At 33.4% G+C, this 20,971-nt stretch overlaps 1 protein-coding gene across 1 annotated transcript; it reads right to left on the reverse strand.

Annotated features, from left to right (window-relative positions):
• Positions 1–678: 678 nt before the first annotated feature.
• LOC141846269 (COP9 signalosome complex subunit 3-like) lies at positions 679–19,332 on the reverse strand. Its single transcript, XM_074734282.1, has 11 exons — positions 19,084–19,332; positions 18,056–18,171; positions 17,724–17,970; positions 11,580–11,637; positions 11,415–11,504; positions 10,967–11,029; positions 5,417–5,506; positions 5,027–5,185; positions 4,821–4,942; positions 1,074–1,146; positions 679–1,002 (listed from the first exon to the last, which is right to left on the reverse strand). The coding sequence occupies exons 1-11, from the start codon at positions 19,266–19,268 to the stop codon at positions 937–939; spliced, it is 1,269 nt and encodes a 422-aa protein (XP_074590383.1). The 5' UTR covers positions 19,269–19,332; the 3' UTR covers positions 679–936.
• Between the last annotated feature and the right edge of the window lie 1,639 nt (positions 19,333–20,971).

A 20,971-nucleotide genomic window follows, 5' to 3' on the forward strand; every position in this document is an offset into this window, starting at 1 on the left:
ATCGACTATCAATTACCTCAACATGAGCACTTTTCGAATTTAATTTGATGGCCAGCCTCCCACTCTCGATTTACTTCGTTAACCATTGACATCCTTGGCACAATGTTTGTGAGAAATAATGTTTCTCTCTTCTCAAATAGTTGAAACATCATAGTAATGATATTGTAGATATCTGCAACAAAATCTGAAAAGCAATCATGCCCAGTTACCTTTTTATATGTGTATGATCATGTCGTCCTAAGTTTTATTATATGTGATTATATGTTACTTTACAAATTTAAAATATTTTTATTGACCTCCTTTAAATGATTGGTACAAGTTTTGTGTGAGTTCTTTTTGCTACTACACCAAGAACAAAAGGGACTTTTAAAAATGACATGTCTGCTATTTATTTAGTTTCAAAATCATGCATTCTACTTAATTTTTCTTAAATCAAGTACAATCTTTTTTTTTTTACATTCTCAAAATGCGTCATCAAGATATTTTTAATAAAATTATATACATGTTGATTATCCTACCCTTGTCAAAAATATTCCTAGGAACCAATGATTACTTTTATACTTGTTCTTTAATGGACGCTATAGTGACTTGTGATGATAGTTCTACTGAAAAGAATGTCTGTGATGTTCATAAATTCCCCTGTGACGGCATCAGATCATGTTCAAAGACTACAAAAACTGTGGCAATGCACAACTGTTTGCAATAACATTTTTACCAGTTCATAACAAATCATTCTCGAATGATCACTGTATTTGTCGAAACAAAACAACTATCGAGAAATCATCAATCGAAAACTATAAAAGTAACTTGTCCTCTGAAAACTATAAAAGTAACTTGTCCTTTGGATAAGAAGGCTTAGAAAAGATGATTCCTACTGGACCAGATAAAACATTGGCTACAGAAAAACTTCCCTGCCATTGATCCTGCAGCTGAGGTTCAAATAAATTTGTGAGAAACAGAATCGAACTCATCGAATTCAAACTTCTGCCGTTCTTTCCCAACCTGCATTATCATGGAGTTTTGATTAGCTTTAATGGATTAGTGATGAAAGGGAACATATTCATTTAACTCACCTTTGACAAGTATTGGGGATCACATGAAAGATGTTCATCCAAGGAGCTCAACTTCTTTGACAATGCCATTAACCTGCAATTCAAGAAAATGAATCAGGATGTCTGGCGACAGTGATAGCGAAAAGGTACCACAGAAACTGCGTGGAAAATGGTGGTAGTGGGGAACAAGATGATAAAGAGGAGGCACCGAAACCACGTCAGAGACATGGAGATACAAAATGGTCATTTACTGAATTACAGAAGAAAGTGAGCAAAAATGCAAATGTAAGATAAACAATAAAGGGTAACTTAGTTTAGTTTGTGCATATATGAACCATTGTAGTATAATACCAGGGACGTGATACACAATGAAAAAAAAAAAGGTTTACAATATGAAGTGGAAATTTGATTCACAAACAACACAAGTTAAGAAGTTTTCATTTAAAGATGTTTTATGTTTGCTCTGTCAAGAATGAAAAAAAAATGATGATACTAAATTACTTCTTTACCAATAATCTTAATACTAAATTGTCACTCTTTCGTAACAAAGTTATCAATAACTATGTTGCAAATAAGTCATTCTAGGGAGAAGTTGCATGTCCAAATAAATTGCTAGGGAAGTTAAAAATTCTAGCCATAAATATGATATTTTGACATTATGGCCCAGAAATCCCAATTGGCAGTTCCCTGTGGAGAAGGGAATAGCAGCAGTAAGCAGAAAAAAATAGCAATAATGGATTAATTTTCAAAATTAATTGTTCAAAAACATTAAAAAAAAATTTAAAAAAAGGATCCTCTATGTTTCAGAAAACCCAAAAAAAAAATGCTGCAGAATTTGACCAGAATTTCCTGTCAATATCATGCCAAATATTGTTTCCACTGAGGGAATAAGGAAATGGCAATAAACAGCACTTGGGCAAGCCTTTCCCCATGCGCATTTCCCTCTGATGGCCCTTCCAGTGTAGGAAATACAACCACAAAGATCGTACTAAATGAACACCACCTCATGTGGGAGGAGCCAACTCACAACTAAGCAGTTTGAAAAACTGTGCATATTAGGATGGTTTAAGTTTAAACTCATAGTGTGGTTAAAACAAAGGAAGCACCCGACAAGGCATTCAAAGAAACAAAACTTTTTAGGGAAAAATAACCTAAGAAGATGTTTTCATGCTTTATCATGTCATAATGTGTAACAAGCTGTACAGATTGAGAGAACTACCTGACCAACTTCATTAGGCTCAACAATCCAACCTCTGGCAATAACACAATAAGTTTTTAAAAGGTAAATTAAATATAACACCCTGCTTCTAGAAGTTTATACTTGATCAATAACTCCATGTGCATACCATTTTCTTTACTAAAATTTTCTTATTAGTCCATAATATAATTAATTAATCAAATTTAATACAAATTAATATATTATGTCATCTACGAGCCAAGTTTGACATTGCACTTCGATTGATTCATATTTTTTACTGAATGATATTGCTTCTGTAGTAGGTAAATGATGAAACATAGGGAACCTTTTATTGTTTTAGTGCTCAAATTCTAATTCCTGCTGAAAGAATTTGATGTATATCTAAGTCCAACAGTATAATAGTCTTTGATCCAAACAAACTTTGAATGCCACTGTTACACATGTGATCCAACATGGTTCACCAATTGGTTCCAATTAATTCAATTGATTGATAACTTGGATGTACCTAAATATGAAAATTATAGCAAAATCTTACCTTTTCCAAGAATCTCAAATTTGCAGTTATGTTGACAGAGAGGATAAAAAAGACTTGTTTAACTTGAATAGTATTTTATTGACTTTATTTAAGGAAATATCCTAAAAATAACAGAATATACAAGGTCACCTTACATGACTCAATCCTAAACATTCACATCAGTTTGTGCAATATATGTCAGAATGAGATGCAAATGTCAACATGAGTATACTTGGATGAGGTCGCATCAACCTAATAAAAAGGAAATGTAGACAATAGAAATTCTCCTCTTTTTTGTTACCATACACAGCTTTAAAGGTTTTCTAATGAATCTACTTCATCCACACCTGCTTGTGTGGGTGCCTTTGCTCCCTGCCAATGCATTTTGGATGTTTCACTCTAAAGCAATGCTCCCCTGCCAATGCATTTTTACATAACACATTCACTCATTAGAGTCATCAGAGGCTCTGTAATCACCAGTAGTAATGGACACATTCAATGGATACACAAGAAACACAAACTGATTGCCATGGCTATATGAGAGAGCATTGACAAAACAAAGAATAGGTTGGACTAACATGTTGTAATAGGCAGGGGAAAAGTATCTCATTTGCCATTTTGTTAGACTTTAGTTACTTTACCACTATATGCATCATGTGATGTGCACTATCCACCTGTCCAAACTAATGTCCTTAACCATGAAAACCAGTGGTAACTACTAGCTTCTCAATTCCAGCAAAACCAACGATTCATTGCTAGGTCCTCAATATTTTCTATCGCTAATCATGCACATATGCATTAGGTCACTTCCCTATGAATTCAAAGCAAACTAATGATGCAAAACCATCAACTCATGATCCAGGACCTAATTATAGAAAGTGTGTGGAAATAAATATTGCATTGCAATGTCTTTCATTAAGGACAAGTCCATGTATTTATAGACTCCATAAAATCTTTAAACATTACTGATTCTATTAAGATAACTAATTTTACCTAAAACATAGGCATAAGAATAGATATACCTAAGATTATAATAATTATTATCTAACACTTCTGCTTCCTCAAGTTAGAGCATAAATAATACCTATGTTTAGCTTGTTACACGAACAAGGAAAAAGATCTCAACAGAAATATAGTATTTGAAAGTTATATCAAAAGGACACCAAAAGAATGGAAATGGAAGCACTTTAGCTGATCAATGTTGATTGTTTTTTCTGCTTGATGAAAGATCAACTACTAAAGGCGCTTCAGACAACGATATCAATCAATTTCCCTGCTTGACTGAGAAGTACATGAAAATTCCTCCAACATTGGAGCAATTAACGTAGAACAAGAAATTAAAAATAGCAATAATCTCTCTCAACATTGTCATGCATGTGTGATTGGTAACACATCAGCAACGTGTGGTTGGTATGGCATGGGAAATGACTTCTGCAAGCACGTGTTAGTCATAGCAGTGTTCTACTCCATGCAATGCATATACATGGCTGGATATGAGAAAAGAAAAATAGAAAAAATGTGTAACTAATATGGGACTCCCCTAAGAGGAATACCACTTTGAGAAAACCTAATCTAGAAAAGTGGCTCAGATATAATGTGGAAACAAAATATCATTTTGCAATGTATTTCATAAAGATAATTACATGTATTTATAGACTTACAGAAAATGTTACTAATTCTGTTAAGACACCTAATTTTATTTGAAATCCAGGCATAAGAATAGGTATGTCTTAGACTTACTATATTTTATATTTTTATCACTCATTTCAGTTTCAGATTATTTCATTTCTCATTACCCTGTTTCTGCTGACTTTTGTCAACCTTAATAGGTTTTTGTTCAGCTGCTTTCAGAGAGAATAAGGCATAGAAGACGAAAACTGAAATCCCAGTAAAAAATTTCAAGGTACAATAGCAACAGAATAGTGGAAATCAATAACAGAAGCAAAGGAGTCAGAGGTTCTAAAGCACGTTATAAAAGGCACTGGTCAGAATAGTGGTCATGAAATTTGGAAGTTGAAACAAGTCAAATATGAAGTGGAAGTTCACGGAAGTATACCTTTGGATTGAAAAATCAATGTGCTCTGTCATTTCACAACTTTTGTATTGCTCAGGATCCTCATGAAAGCTCACCATTCCATCCTTTTGGTTAATGGTAGCAAATATCTCTCCGTCCTGGATCTGATGTCATGTGCAAGGTTTTGTCATTATTAACTGGTAACTGACACATCAACTTATGATAGGAACAACTAGGCCCAAACTTACCATCTGGAGTACGTGCATCTCAGCTTCTTTAGGGTTGTTCAATTGAGCAACATTTGCTATATCTTCAAGTGACAAGGTCAAGTAAGTCTGTGTCAGTCTCTGGATGTTGCGCTTGTACAGGGAAGATAATACTTGTTTTACTAAACCTAGATTGCTGTCCTGAAAAATAAGATATTAATTTAAACATATTGTAAAATAACTTTTAATTATTACCTTGTTATCAAGCATTACTAGTGTAAATGAAATTAATTTATTTCATGCCTATAGAAAATGAACAAACAAATAAAGTTTGAAATATGTGCATAACTATATTATACACAAGCATGAGTTACACGGTAATATAAAATTATCAGTTTCAAACACAACAACATAAATACTTAAGTTACTTACAGATTGAAATTTCTCCTGGTTCGTTTGGATGCAGGCCTCTAATTCAGAAAATTTTCCACTGGCATAGAAATTAGCAAGATCAACGTAAGGCTGCAAAAATAAATTCACAGTTGTTGAGATTCAACCAAACTTTTACAAACTAAATCCAAGAGTACAACAAACAGCTTCCTAAGAGCCATTGTATCAGCATCAACAATTGCAAGTCCATGTATTAATAAACAGCATACTGGGAATACATGGGCTTACAATTAGTAGAAGTCAACATGCAAAGATAGAGTTTAAAATATGCTTCAAAATTTCTCCCCATAAGATAGATATTGTCCATGTTGAAAATTAAACTATTGTTTAAGTAATTGATAGGTTTAATAAATAAGTATTAAAACCAGTTTTTATTTTCAGCTAATATGACTTAATAAAGAAGACAACAAACATCAGAGTTTTTATGTGATTACTTGGTTTTATGAACTCAATACTATAGTATACTGCATCAACATGTACTTTATAATAATCAATATATCAACATGTCTCCAATATATATGCTCAATAGAACTATCTGTCTAATGGACATCAATAGACAAGAAAACAAACTACGAGACATATTAAAAGTCAAATTTTGGACTCTATTAAGGTTTGGGTTCTATATTAAGGTTGTGTTTCGTCCTACAGATAGGAGAGAGTAAGAGAGGAGATCACTAATTTGAAGTTCCTCTCCTCTATTTGCCTTGCTAAAATAAAACAGTGCCATCATACTTCTAGGAAACAATTTCCAGGGGATGTGAGCATGAGTGTGAGGCGAGGTTGATGGGAGCTTCAGAGCGAGCATAAGACAAGGGCCCATGCAAGGTTGATAAGGCTCAAGTGCATATGGATGAGGTTGACAAGGATTCGTGCGAGGTAGATGTGAGCTTGAGCGACGGGCATGGGAGGGAGGGTAGTTGACGGCCTGCAAGTGACATGTAAGGGCAAGGTGAGCAAGGAAGACAAGTAATTTCATCATTTTCATTCTTTTGCAAGTATTGACGAGGGAGTTTGACAAAGGCTTAGGTGCCACAATGAGGGAGATTAACGATGGCTAAGGCATGGTAGTGGAGGTCAACAAGAACTTAGAAAAATGTTGACAAGGTTCTTAGGTAGGTCACGATAGCTTCAATGAGGCACAAGTGCAAGCAGGGCAGATCAACAAATGCTCTCAAGCAAGGTCGATAAGGGCTCAAACAGGAATTAAGGAAGGGGGGGTGATCATGCACAGTGATATATGAGTGCAAGGAAAGTGAGGAAGATACTTAATATTGTCAGTTTGATTCTTCCATCATTTTTGCTTGTCCTCTTCCCCCTCCTCTGTTCATCTCTCCCTTCCTCCTGCTCTTCTGTCCCTTATGTGTAGTAAGGACAACCTAGATGTTCTTTATAATAAAGAGAATAACCATTAGGTTAGATAGTAATACTAATTGTCTTATGGTTGATGAGGATGCTTCTCAAGGGGACAAAACCATCAAGGAACTCTTTGGGAGTTAAGTTGTGTAGCCCATTCTTAGGATTTTAGAGACATCAGTAAGTAGCTTTCGGTGGTCTTATAAAGTGCTAAAGTTGATGTTACATTTCGATCCTATCCTTCTTTTCAACTTGGGTTTGTGTTTTGGGTTTGATGGATTCTGTGCTTTAATATTCATTCTCTCTTTATGATAAAATTTGTTGTAGTTAAGCTTGTATTCACACCTCGTGGCAATATGATAGGTTTCCTCAATAGAGGCAAATGAAAATAGTGCAACGTCGCTATAACTTTTTAATGCAAGTTCATTGATCAATTAAATAAGGGTCGATCTAGGTCATTCCTTAGTGTTTCAATGCTTTTGCAATTTTTAAAATTGGCATCAATCTTAGGTTATTCCTCTATAACTCTACACTCATATTCGACCAAAATTTAATAGTTTCTTACCTAATTCATTCTAATTTTATTCGAACACTTTATCAAATTTATTAGTGACTCTGTAATTATTGTTTTAGAAAAACATATTTGTGTCGGTGGTTGGTGATGTCATAATAAAATAATCTTCTTGGTCACATAACCAATTAAAGAATGACTTGGATTTGATTAGTCACTAAAATTAAGTTCTTCAGATCCATTAATAGTATAAATATATAATTGGACTCTTTTCTAATATCCCCAGCTTTTGGGATAAGTGGTTAGAAATCATCTTAAAACTTAAAATGGTATGAGAGCAAAATAAAAATAATATCAGATTTAGGAATTAATAGTTAACCAATCAACTTTACCAAATTTAATAGGGTCTAACATGTGATATCCTAATCAATGTGGTATTCATAAAAGGAGCATGATTTTCCTCTAGACATAAGATGATAAATTGTGTTATGGACAATGATGCAAGCTAGGATAATATTACAAGGGATTGATGATATATGTATAGGAAATATTTTTCTTTTGTCAATTTATAAACGTATTTTTTATGACTTTCTTAATTGTTAAAGTTAGTTATCATGAGCCTAAGTGGGTTCTCATATAAGAGGATTTGATTTTAAGGTTCTCATTGTTAATATCTACGTCATCTCTCATATATTATATAGCAATAGGAGTGTATCCTTTTACTATGCCAAAGTAAGCGTAAGGCAAATAATAATATTCATAAAGCTAGGGAACAAGGGTACCTAAAATATTTTAATTAAATTTTAAGACCTAGAGACCTCTTCTCATTCTTTGTCTTTGACAGGATTTCAATCCTGACAACCTTGGCTATCTTCAACTTTCTAACTCCACATGGCAAGATTTTTTCCTACTTTGTCATTGTTAACTTCGAGATTCCACTTTGTTCGGCCTTCATACTTATCATATAATATAAGATTCATCATTTTCCCTTCTTCTAGCTTAATATATTAGGTTTACTCTAATTTACTAACGAGTTAGATATATATTTAGTTGATTAGACTAAACTTTTAAGTAGTTTTTTAGTTTAAATCATATAAAATAAGATTAATATGAAATCCTATTGAATTGAATATTCTTTTTCTTTCTAGTTCACATACAATAGCACTATCATTTTACATTTGAATTGTAGCGTATCTTATGATATAAATCGTGTACCACACAATTATTCCAACTATATAATTTTTCTTTTGCCACTTATTTATGACTTTCTTAATTGTTCAAGTTAATCCTCATTTTGCAAACCATATAGAAATATTTTTCTTTATCCACTTATCAACATTAAAAAAAGTTAAGGTTGCACCTATTATGGAAAAAGTTCAAAAGACACACTTAAGATGGTATAAGCATGTACTTAGGGGTTTAATAAATATTTCAATTAGGCGATGTGAGGCGATGACAAATACGCACATTAATAGAGAAAAAGAAAAATTAAAGAAGACTTGGTTAGCAATGATGCAGCAGGATAAAATTTATTTAAACATAAATGATGATATAGTAGAGGATCAAGTCCAATGACGTAGGAAGATTCATATAGTCAACCCCACTTAGTGGGATAAAGGATTGGTTATTGTTGTTGTTGTATCCACTTATCAACATATTATCTATGACTTTCTCTCAATTGTTCAAGTTAGTTCTCATGAGTCTAAACTCATTAAGTATTTGGTTATACTCAGTGGTAGAATATATTGTGTCAATTTAAGTATATTAGCAATTAATAATGCTTATGAAGAAGGGACTAGGATGTACCACAATATAAATATATATATATATATATATATATATTTGTATTTAGGGTTTTATAGAGAAAAACTAATGAAATACCAAAAAACTAAAAGTAACTGCTAATTTTTTTTTGTTTAAAAAAAAGTAACTTTCTAAAGAGATGATAGTACAAGGATTATGTGAACCTAGTCGGTTATTGAAATTGCCACAAGGTTTAGGTTTTAATGGATCAATTAGGTGATTGTACTTTCAATATTCCTTTTTCTTTCTATTGTAATTTTTAAATAAATTATGCACTAAATCTTTCTTCGTTCCACTTTCATAGACAATAGCCTCTTCTAGCATTGAGTCCCCAATAAAACTTCAAAGGCACATCTACATGCGAGGGTTGAAGCACAAGCAAGAGAGAAAAGAAGAGGAAAGGAGTAAGAATCCCTTGCCTATTTTGGTGCTAAGAAAAAGGAAGGAGGAAGAAGAGAACAATTTTGCCTTCCTTTCCTAGTTTTGGTTCCAACTAGATGAGAAAGGACTACTTTAACCACATAACTCTCAAGAACAACAAAATTAAAGGTCTAATTTGGCATTTTCTCTTCTTTCCTCTATTTTCAAGGACAAAACAAGAAAAAGTTCTCTCCTCTCCCTTCCACTCCCTCCTCCCTAGTTTTTTTCCTTTCTTTCCTCTTCCTCCACTCAAGTATGCACACTCAAAAGGATGGAATGCACCATTTACATGTATCTTTTTTTTAAAAAATGAATGAGAGCACCACCAATAAATAATTAAAGTGGAGTGTGTGTGAAGTTTTTTGTTCATATGCAGGTCATGGATCTGAAAAAAAGGGCAAGATTTATCATGTAGTAAAGGGATTCAAAGGAAGTTGCAACAGAAGGCTAGGAACAAACGCATTTTGCTAAGATGACGAAGCTCAAAGAAGGAGATTCTACATGAGCCAGCTACAATTGCTAGTGAGGCACAGGTGCTTGTCGCAAATGCACCCGCTCTGACTCACACAACTAAGAGCTGCCATGGTTGGAAAATCCATGGATGCTGATATGAATCACTTGAATTGAATTAGCATTGGCAAAGGTTGATCCGATTTCTGATAAATCAACATCTCGCAATGATCAACTACGTAGGGAAAGATTAGAGATTCAAAGAAATAATTAGACTTTATTATGAAATTAATGGAATCAATTGAATTTGGTCAAATTGAGAAACTGGACATAATTTTTGGTGAAATTAGGATAACTGAAAAACTCAACAGATCTAGCCTTCCCACTTATCCCAACATAATTCTTAAAGCACTTATCTAGGAGAAAGAGAAACTTTGTCATTGCTTAGTCTTGTCATAGCTTGAGATTCACCACAAACTCAATGATCACGCATTCACCTTGCTACCACAAGCTCAATGCCTTTTGCCTTTCGTCCTTACTTTTGCAACAAGCACCAGAGCCTCACTTACAATTGTAGCCAGCCCTAGTAGGACCTCCTTTCTTTGAGCTTCCACATCTCAGCAAATGCATTCACCCCTTGCCTTCTATTGCCTCTTCTCCTCCATCAAACTTCATCTCCACAAATACACAGCAATCCTCTTTTCTTCTCTCCTTTTTCTTTCTTTTGTATCTCGATCCACACAAACAAAAGAGGCCAAAAATTCCAACTTGTGACAAGGAGTTGTAATTGAAAGAGACTAACTAAAGGTTGTATTATGCAGAAAATGAATTAAGTTCTGATGAGATATCTACTGTAGAACAAAAACAATGATATAGAACAATACTGTCCTCAACAATAGTGATTCAACTAGTTGCTACTGCACATATAAGCTTTAGGAAATAATATAGAAGAAATGTAGTTTCATTTTTTTATAGCTTATGAAGTTAATGCAAACCTGAGTATAATTCTTCAGATTCCTATGAGCAGCTGAAGATGTATACTTTGGGAATGATGGAACCTGCCCAGTTTTGAACTCAATTTAAAATGAACATACTAAAATTTTGCATAGAAGCTAAATAAGAATTAACTATGGCATTTCTTATGGTATTAAAGAAAGATGTATGACTACAGAAAAACAAACAACCTATGCTAGCAAGCATTCAACAAATAATGCAAGAGGTTTCAAGAGTTATTCTTCTGAAACCTATATCAAGCACTTTCTTTTTGTTCCAGTAACAATCTAATACTCAAGATTTAGGCAAAATGCTAGATGTTTGCTAAGGATTAAAAAATTGTTTTGTAATCTACCACAATCTTATATACTTCACAAAGGTTCATTGGGCCAGATGTGCATTGTAATTCAAGAAAACATGGTAAGGGGTTAAAAAAAATACACAGCATACCTGTCCATTCAGGATGAGTGAAACCAAAATATACTTTTTGTATGCTTCAACACATATTGCATTTAGAGTAGTCATTGGTGCAGTAACAACCTGACAAATATGCCCATTGCTCCATAAATTACATTTAATCAGTTAGATATCAGATTGCTTATACCATTTACGCACATTATGAAGACATGCTAATGCTTTCTCAAAACGCTTTAATCCAATGTTTATCATTCCCCTGTTGCAATAAATTTAAATAATCATAACTTGTATAACATGTCAAAAAATCCAACCAGAAGAAAGTGACAGAATCAGCATATATATGCAACCGCATGCAGCAATGCAGTGGAATCATTTATTTTATAAGGACTCCTCCTAAGCCGCTAAGGCAGCCACATAACCTTATGCATCAAGAACCCACAAAAGGGTCATACAGGCTATACAAATCCTAGCTTGCTAAAATCCAAGTAATGTTCATATTGATTAGATTAAACTAATTTTGCCAAATAAACAAAAAAAAAAAGAAGGAATTCATATGCATAGCTTAGCTAAATAAATAATTGTTTTGTTATGTGAATAGTAACTCTTTTTGTTGAAATGTGATTACTGATTAGCCTAATTTATTATATGTTGTGTTATATGTCACATTTGTATTGCTCAGATTCTTATACAAAATATCTTAAAAGAGACTGGATTACTCAAGGTGATTAATTTAACTATAAAGAGATAGATGTAAATATTCTTTACAATAATTGATTAGGTTGATTAATTTGATATATTATAAAGGCAAGTTTATACATTTTTAAAAATTGTACAATATTTCAATATAATTAATATTTTTTTAAAAAAATACGGACTGTATATGAATCTGGATAAAACATGTGTTATGTAGTGTTTAGGCCACATACTATATATGCGATATGTTCAGCCATATAACGCCTCAATAGGCTTTCTAAAAACTTCAGATGGAATCTAAACTTTAGTTAGCATCATTCAAGTTAATTAACAGGATTTGATTAGTTCTACTGAGGCAAATTATAGGTAGAAGGGGAAAGGTTACGGTAGCAACAACCACAGCCCTAAGTGCTTAGACTAAACAAGAACAAAATTATTGGTGGAAAAAAATCTCATGCACTTGTCCCAAATCCTCATATTGCTCCCACCACCCCACGCCTCAAAGACAAGTTTAGGTACAACCTAGAAACTGAAGCACCACTTCACACACCAAGAACTATGAGACCACTCCTATCATTTTAAAGCGACATACATAGTGTACAATTCAAACCTTTTTTTAACATAATTCCATTGAGATCTAGAGAATAGGATTTTTTTTAAAGGAAAGTAAAAAAATCTTCTTTTTTTCCTTTCCACTAAAATGAAGAGATCGAATTAGCCTCAAGAAGAATGTTTGGTATAGTCACTTCTTGGCTTTTGACCCCATTAGTCACTGTATGTGTGTTTGTCCCTGAGATCCTTAATTTGCTCCCACCTCACAATACCTAATTCATAAGTCCACCATTATAAAGTCAGCACCATGGATTAGAATCTCACTAAATGAATGCATTTAGAGGAACTGAAAACAACGTGTTCCACTGGCAAACTAACACATAGAACTACCAGAGTCATAGGAACATTACATCCAATGGATTTAGAGGCTTCCTCTGAGGTCGATGAAGATTTTGTGATGTGGTATGAGGTCAGCAAAGATTCTGCAAGACGTATGATGTCAGTCAGCTTTTGTAATGTTGTCCAAGATTGGTGAAGCTTTCACAACACATTTCAAGTTAGATGAAGGCCACGTTGAGTCCTTCACTAAACAAATCTAGGTTTCAGCAAGGTACCCTAATAAAACAAATCCAACAACGACATATTCTCAATGCGACAAAGCTTGTTCATGGTACATGACTAACTCCTCTTCCACCACCTCGTTATCCTCTTTCTTCATTCAACCACCTCAATTCTCCTCTTCTCCGCCTTATTCGCCCAGTTCTCCTCTATTCCTATGCTTTGTTCTCCTCTTCCTCTATCTTGCTTGCTTCTCCTCCCTCTATCTTGCTTGCTTCTCCTCCACCTAAGTTAGTGCTGAGCACATTTGGCACAATTGACGAATCTTGTTACTACTGAGAATTGAAACTAGAGTCAAAATAAGCTTTCAAACTGTGACATCAACATCATGAAATAGTGGTTGTCCTAACTATCTACAGTTTGACTATATTAATCTTCTTTCTGCTTTGAGCTTTATGTACGCTATATCACCTCTACTATTCAAATCAATAAATAATTTTTTGTTATATTGAGCATGGTGGCTTAGCGCATGGGTGAGATTGGGCACAGCACAGATCTGGGCTAGCCACAGACTATGCTAGGCATAACATAGACCTAAGCTTTGCTCAAAAAGTTTAAAACAGAATAAAATCAATTTTTAAAAAATAGAAAAGATAGTTCTAAAAAATTATTTTAAATTTTTATTTAAAAATTATTTTGATTTTTATATTTCTATAATTCATTTTCCATTTTTTATATGATTTTTTCTAAATTTTATTCTTTTTTATTTTATGCATTTTAAAATTTTATTATTTTATTTTAAAAAAGTTTAGCAATTCCAAGCTTGGGCCAAGCATAGCTCGGTCTAGTCACATGTTCGACAACTGACTATGTCATGCCTGATTTGGCATAACATGAAAATGGATTGATTGGACCTACATCGTGCCAGGCTCAATAGACCGATTTTCACGTCATTATCTCCAAGTATTAGCTTATAATTTTTAACCATAATTAAATTTACCTTCCAGGAAAAATTATACTTAAGTACGACTATTGCCACACTCTTAAAGTAACAAAATGTTTCTCTCTCTACTCAAAGTATACACTCATAAAATCACAAGATAAAAATTATACTACTCTCTTCATTTCTTTCACTAAATCTAAAGAATCTATATACACTTGCTATTCCTCACAGACTCTCCCTACATGTCTATTTAAATCTTCTCTAAAATATAAATTTATAATCAAGGTTTAAATTTCAAATTGCACCAAATTTATCTCTGACAATAAATGATATGGTTTCAATACCATATTGTTTGTGTCAGTATACTTTCAATACTTATTTAATTAAATTATTAATGATAACGTGATTAATTTTACTTAATATAATTGTAACTTAATAATTATTAAATTGCTAATATATAATTTATGTTTGTTCTTCTGTTTATATTTGTTGATTAATTTGATCACCTTGGTCTTTAGACTTAAAAATGTTTGTAACTAATAATTTTTAGCTTTAATCACATGTACATTGTAATTTTTTCATTTCAGAATATTTAAATTTATAATCTAATCAACTTTTGTAGGTAGAATGCTAGAATGAGTAATAAGGAGATCTGACTTTCCCCGGGCCTCTATAATCTTGATTTGCTTTTGAATTCTACAATATTAAAGCAATATCAAATTTGAAGGTTCAAGTAATGCGAATAAATTAGCATTAAAAAAACAATAATTGAAGAAAAGAAATTGAAGATATTCCATATTGGCACTTCAACAATAAAAGAAAACAAACTGGAATAAAGTGATTGCAATAAATTAAAGATTTAATTTGTTTATTATTTAGTAATTAGTATTTTCTATTAAGGCAATAGATAGATATTAATTATAATCCCTACTAAAATTATCATATTTCTCATTTAGTTAGTTTCATGTTTACTGTTGAATCACATCTATAAAATGGAGTACCAAGTCTTGTATTTCAATCATAATTTTTTACTTTTCTTCTCTAGGTGAGGATTGTGTCTTGCTCGTTAGTTGTGTTGCATCACCAAGAGCCTTTCATTGTTAAGAAAGTAATTTTATTTTTTTTAAATGTATATTTTTATAAGTTTATGTTATTTTATATGAAATTTGTTCATGAACATTCTATATATAAACATCGCTTTTTTGTATTTTATTTCATAAACCTAAATAAAACTCTTGGATTTAGTGAAATAATTCAAATACCAGACTAAAATTACTATAGTGAAAAAAATAAAGAGATCTGAAAATTTTAAATTTTGTAATTAAATGTATTTAAGTTTAAAAGTATAAAATCTTTTTTTAAAAATAAAACTCAAAGAATTATCTAATTAAAAATTTAAAAAATTCTGGATTATTTATTTTTTAATAAAATTAAAATTAAAAAAATCCCTTCAAATTAGATCGGATAGAGTTTTTTAAAAAATAAATAATTAGACAACGCACACATATTGCAATCATCATATATGTTCAATAATACTCCAATAAATTGAATTAAAAATAATTTAACTTAAATAAATAAATTTTATGTAATTAATGTGTCGTATCAAAAAATAGTTGTTCCTTGACATTCGAACCAAAGGAAGAGGAGAGAAGCTCGATGCGATTCCATTGAACTCTATTTTTTCTATCGCTTGTTCACTCTCTCTCTCTCAAAGATTAGACCATTTAAATTTTTAAAAATAAATAATTAATTAAGTTAAACTACTTTAAAATTAAACTAAATTTATATATATGATAGATTCAATTTAGTATTTTTAAAAGGTTAGAAATTATATTTCATTCTTGTTCTCTCTCCATGCACTCACCTCCCCTTCTCTTCGCGATCACTTTCCCCCTATCTATCTCAACTAGCCGCCCATCATTAAACACGTGGAACTCACCGCCACCCCCCCCCCCCCCCCCCCCCCCGTCTCTCTCCAAGATATTCTTCTCTCTATCTTCTCACCTTCTCTATTTCCATTGCAAGTTGCTACTCCAATGTTGATGCCAAAGCGTTTCAATATTAGTCGACGAGCAAAATGATAAATTCCACCTATGTCAACCAACACATCTTAACACCTTAATCCTTGTTATCAATTATAAATATACCATGAACAATGCATCTTTCTTCTCTAAAACTTCATTTTTTATTTGATCTTTCAATCCTACTTGAGGGGCATAAGCATTAACACTTGGAATCTCATTACCTAAAGTGAACTATAGCACAATAGTTTTATTACCAAATTTCTTAACTTTTTAAAACCTTACTCTTTTTGGTAATGATACATTTTTATTTTTATTTTTCCTATATACCAAAGTTTAAAACTTGTATTACCTACTTCTCAAGCTTTTCGTGGAAGCATATTATATTTATTTTTCTGCTAATGATGTCATCTACTAACCTTATCCTATAGTTATTGATTAGTTTCTTTACCCATCTTGGCCTATAATAATAAGATAACTCTTGCTTATTTTTACATCAAATCCAAGAATTGATATGATGTGCCTGTTTTAGGGGATCTCCAAGCCTAATTCGTGCATATTGAGGTATCCAAGTGGTGAACGCCCCTAAGGCACTCAAAAGTGATGATCTAAACTTACTAAAAAGTGGTGAATGCCACAATCATTATAACAAGTTTAGACAATTTTAATGTTGGTTGTCCAGGGCTAATGCAACCGTCAACTTTTTTCATCCAATCTTAGAAAATTGACAATTTTCCACCATTATGCAGGTGATGGGAAATATTAGGGATTAGGTTTTGGAAAACATGTGAATCCGCAAAAGCAATTTGCTATTTTATTGAGATGACTAATCTAGCTATTGACACAATCCTAAAAGAATTATGAATTTTTATCAAATGGACAAGAATGTATTCCCATTAACAGTAACCAATAGTTTTATCTTGTAGACTATACCATAACTATTAGGTGTCATGTCTAACTAGAGGCCAACCAGGTACAGTTAAAATAATTGCAGCACCCTGACTGAATTGAATTTTAAATTTGTTGAACCAAAAAAACTGCAATCATCAGGTTGACAGGTTCAACATCTGGTTTGAGTTTGAAAAAAAGGGATGAGTGCAACTCAATATACTTAAACAATTTCCTGAACCTATTTTACCAAAACAAGCATATTTCTTGAATACAGGTCACATTTTCCAGTCTGTTCTTTGATCTTCATCCTCTATCTTTACAGCTGCTCAGATCTTATTGTGTGAGCAAAATACCACATAACATCATGACATTTTCAAGGTGAAACTAAAATAGTAATATAAAGAATGTGTAGAAAGTGGAGGGCTACCACATAAGACAACAAGGACATCCTATAAATTGTCTTCCATTGCTTGTTGAATTCTAACATTCTATTGCTTCAGAATGTGAACCTCCAGATCATATTCCCTTTAAAATATAAATTTCAGAAAATTTGATTGTAGATCAAGAAAAACATGATTTATTTTGTGTTATATAAGATGGATAAAGAGGGCATAACTTTCAATATTTATTATAATTCTCAACAAAATAATGGCACAGCCAATGAAACCATAATGAATGACTAACCCGTAGTAGCAATAGAGGAAATGATCTCTCGGGTGATCAACCTCAAAGATGTCATCATCCAGAATGCTTAGTCCAGCTTTATAGCACTTAGCTAGAAGACACAGAAGAAGATAATCTGAGTGTAAGGTAGTTAATTGCTCTGTGGAAGTTTGGAGTTTACGGATAGCCATCCACAAGGGAGCTATTCCTTGCATGGGAACCCCAAGCTGCATAACCTGATCCTTGAAATTCTTACAAACAGAAATGACTGCATAGAAAATACAATTCTTACCTCAGACAAATAATATTTACAACATAGAAACTAGTTCTTATTTGCAGGTCAAAAATCATACATTTTTCTGGTGCAAGGTGTATCTGTTCTGCTGAGCATGAGTTGATAAATTCCACTACAGTCAAAAGAAAACCGGAAGCCTCCTCCCTTGAGATTGACCCAGATGAATATGCTTCCCTTTGAGACAAGCACATTAAAATCAGGCATGAACCATGTTTACAAGTAAAGAGAGAGTGACAACAGGCAAACTTATACAGCAAGAAATTGTCTCGATACAAATTGACACTCTTAAGTGCAGTTCGACAATAAAATAACTTCAGAAAAAGACACCTGACACTGATCAGCAAAAAGATATAAAGGATAACCCCAATGCTACAGTTGAAAGAAAAAGGATTTCATTTCCAGCTCATATGGTACATAATGAATGGATGACCAGTAAAAGAAAAAACACCGACTCTATTTATAACTTATTCAGTTGATTCAGGAAGAACCCTTCAGATGCACGTGGAGGTACATGAACTGAATAATGGTTGGTTGGTACATATTTGCTAGAATTTTATGTCCTACGCATATATAATTTATTTGACTGGTAGTAGGCAGAACTGCGTAAATATTTGTCAAACTGGATAACTATAATGTTTGAAGATTAGAATACTTTCAATCCTCTTTGCACTAATCAATTTAAAGCCACAATGCGACAGCAGTTTCTAAATTCATGAACCTAAGTAACACAATTGTTTCTAAACATAACACACTACCTCTATTTCGATCTCACAGTTCTTTCATTTTTTTAGCATATTCTCACAACTCCGGGACTTTCTGAAGCCACCCAGACTCTTTTTTTGGTACAGTCTGTGTATTCATAATCTCGTATTAGAAAAAACATGATGGGAGGGGGATAAATTTCTCAACAATGGTTGTCAGCGCAATTCTTGCGCCAGAGAAGAACTTCAAAAGGCATGATCAAACATGCACTTTCAAAAAAAAATCAAAAGCATACAAAACAGAAGCTAGAGACGGAAGAACAAGAGCGTAGGTATCAGCGGAGGAAATAAAGCGAAGGACAAAAGAGGGTCGGCGTTCACTTACAGAAGGAAAAGGTAGCCTAGGGTGTGGATGGATGGGTCGAGCTGGGAGAGGAAGGGGGCGAGTCGAGCTGCATGGGAGCGGAGAGCGTCCTCGGATTGCCTGAGAAGGGAGTGGAGGTGCGAAACCTCGTCGGGACTCCTGGACAAGCCCTGGATGTGCGCCACCAGCACCTCAACCGATTCCATCGCCGTGCTCTGCCCCTCGCCGATCGCAGACTCTCCCGATTGAAACTGAACCCCACGAGACTCGGAACGAGAGGCAGCCCAAAAGCCGGTCGATGGGTTCAGTTCTTCGCCGGCCGCTTCTTGGAATACCAATGTCGTAGTGGGCCCACGAAAGGGCCGATTGAATGGGCCGGGCCCAAATGGGAACACGGCCTGGTCCAAAGCATGAATTATTTTGTGAGAGCTGAAATTTATCTCCTTTTTATTTTGTAATCAAGTATGTAATTATTAGGATCCCACTCATTCTGGAGGTGACCGCTCAGTCAACAAAAAAAATTTTACTAGCCATCAGAGTAAATCAAGAAGTATAGATGGAAGATAGGTCTTGACAGACGGTCTAACATCATAAGTTTTTCAAATTCCCCAAGTATAATATGTTAGTACCCCAATGAAATTTTGATGTGTGATCAAATAAGTCTGAAATTATATCAGAGTTATATTTAATGCATGTGTTTAAGTATACAGGAACTTAGGAGAACACACGTGTTCCAAATGACGATTATTGATAGAAGACGCAAGCGAGTGAGAATGATGACATAGGAAAGAAACCGAGGGGCTCGATGCATCAGAGATACAAAGAGCTATGAAAGAGTACTCTGGTAGAGCGAGAATAACACACAAAAGTGAGTTGGAAGGCTCAATGCATCCGAGGGACGAAAGTCAAAAGGAAGATTTATGCAAGACGATCAAGACAAAACGGAGGAGGAAAATAGTCAACATAGGCCCCTAGAGCTATTCCAAGTGCTTAGACTCCAAGCGCCAAAATCCATTTCGAGCGCCCCATATTCTAGGTGTTCGGATCCATTCCAGGTGATTAGATACCTAATCTAGCTCAGTGCGATTGTTGTCAAGACGAATCAAGATGGAGTTCACATTAGTAGTTCAATAGATCTCTTACAGGCGCTCGTATTGCAAGAAGTCATCCAGAGCCATTATCAGACTGTTGCTAGAGTGGATTAGGTTCGACAAATTTAACGTCCTGGAAGGCTTCCAAATAAGCAGTGTTACAACCATCAGATTAGACAAAGGCTATAAATAGATTGAACCTCAAAGAAGAAAAGACACACTCAATTTTAATTGTCTTCTGTTTGTTATAATCTTTGCTCAACTATTGCAAAAGGTTTCTCTGCCTTCTGGGTCATTTTTGAAGAAGGAGATCTTAATAGAGTTGTTCATAGTCTTGGACTAACAATTCAAGAGTTGTAACAAAATAAATTTTGTGCCTCTTCATTTTTTATATTTAAATTAATTTTCAATTAATATGTGTGTCCTTATTAATTAATTAAAAAAAAATTGATTATTATTATAAGGTCACTATTCATTCCTCTCATCTACAATCTACGAATCTCTTTCTGTACCAATATAATAAGTCCTAGGTAAAATTTAAACCCTCGTTATCTTGACTTTATATTTACATATGAGGGAGCATAATAGAAGATATGACGTTAGGGATAATTTCTTCCTATCATTTATTTAAAAAATAACTTATTCATCGAAAATCTAAAGAAATAAGTTACTATTTATTATATGAATATATGGTTAACATCTACCTTTTCTACTTTTTCAACCAAATCAGCTATTAATCATTTTTTTATTAACTCAGATATCCAACACTTATGATCTTATTAATCTTTGAATGTGAACGAATTGGCCTCGTAAATTAA

The sequence above is a fragment of the Curcuma longa genome, chromosome 15 (assembly GCF_044706935.1).
Source record: "Curcuma longa cultivar G26 ecotype Majalengka, Jawa Barat chromosome 15, ITB_CL_G26_1.1, whole genome shotgun sequence".
Lineage (NCBI taxonomy): Eukaryota > Viridiplantae > Streptophyta > Magnoliopsida > Zingiberales > Zingiberaceae > Curcuma > Curcuma longa.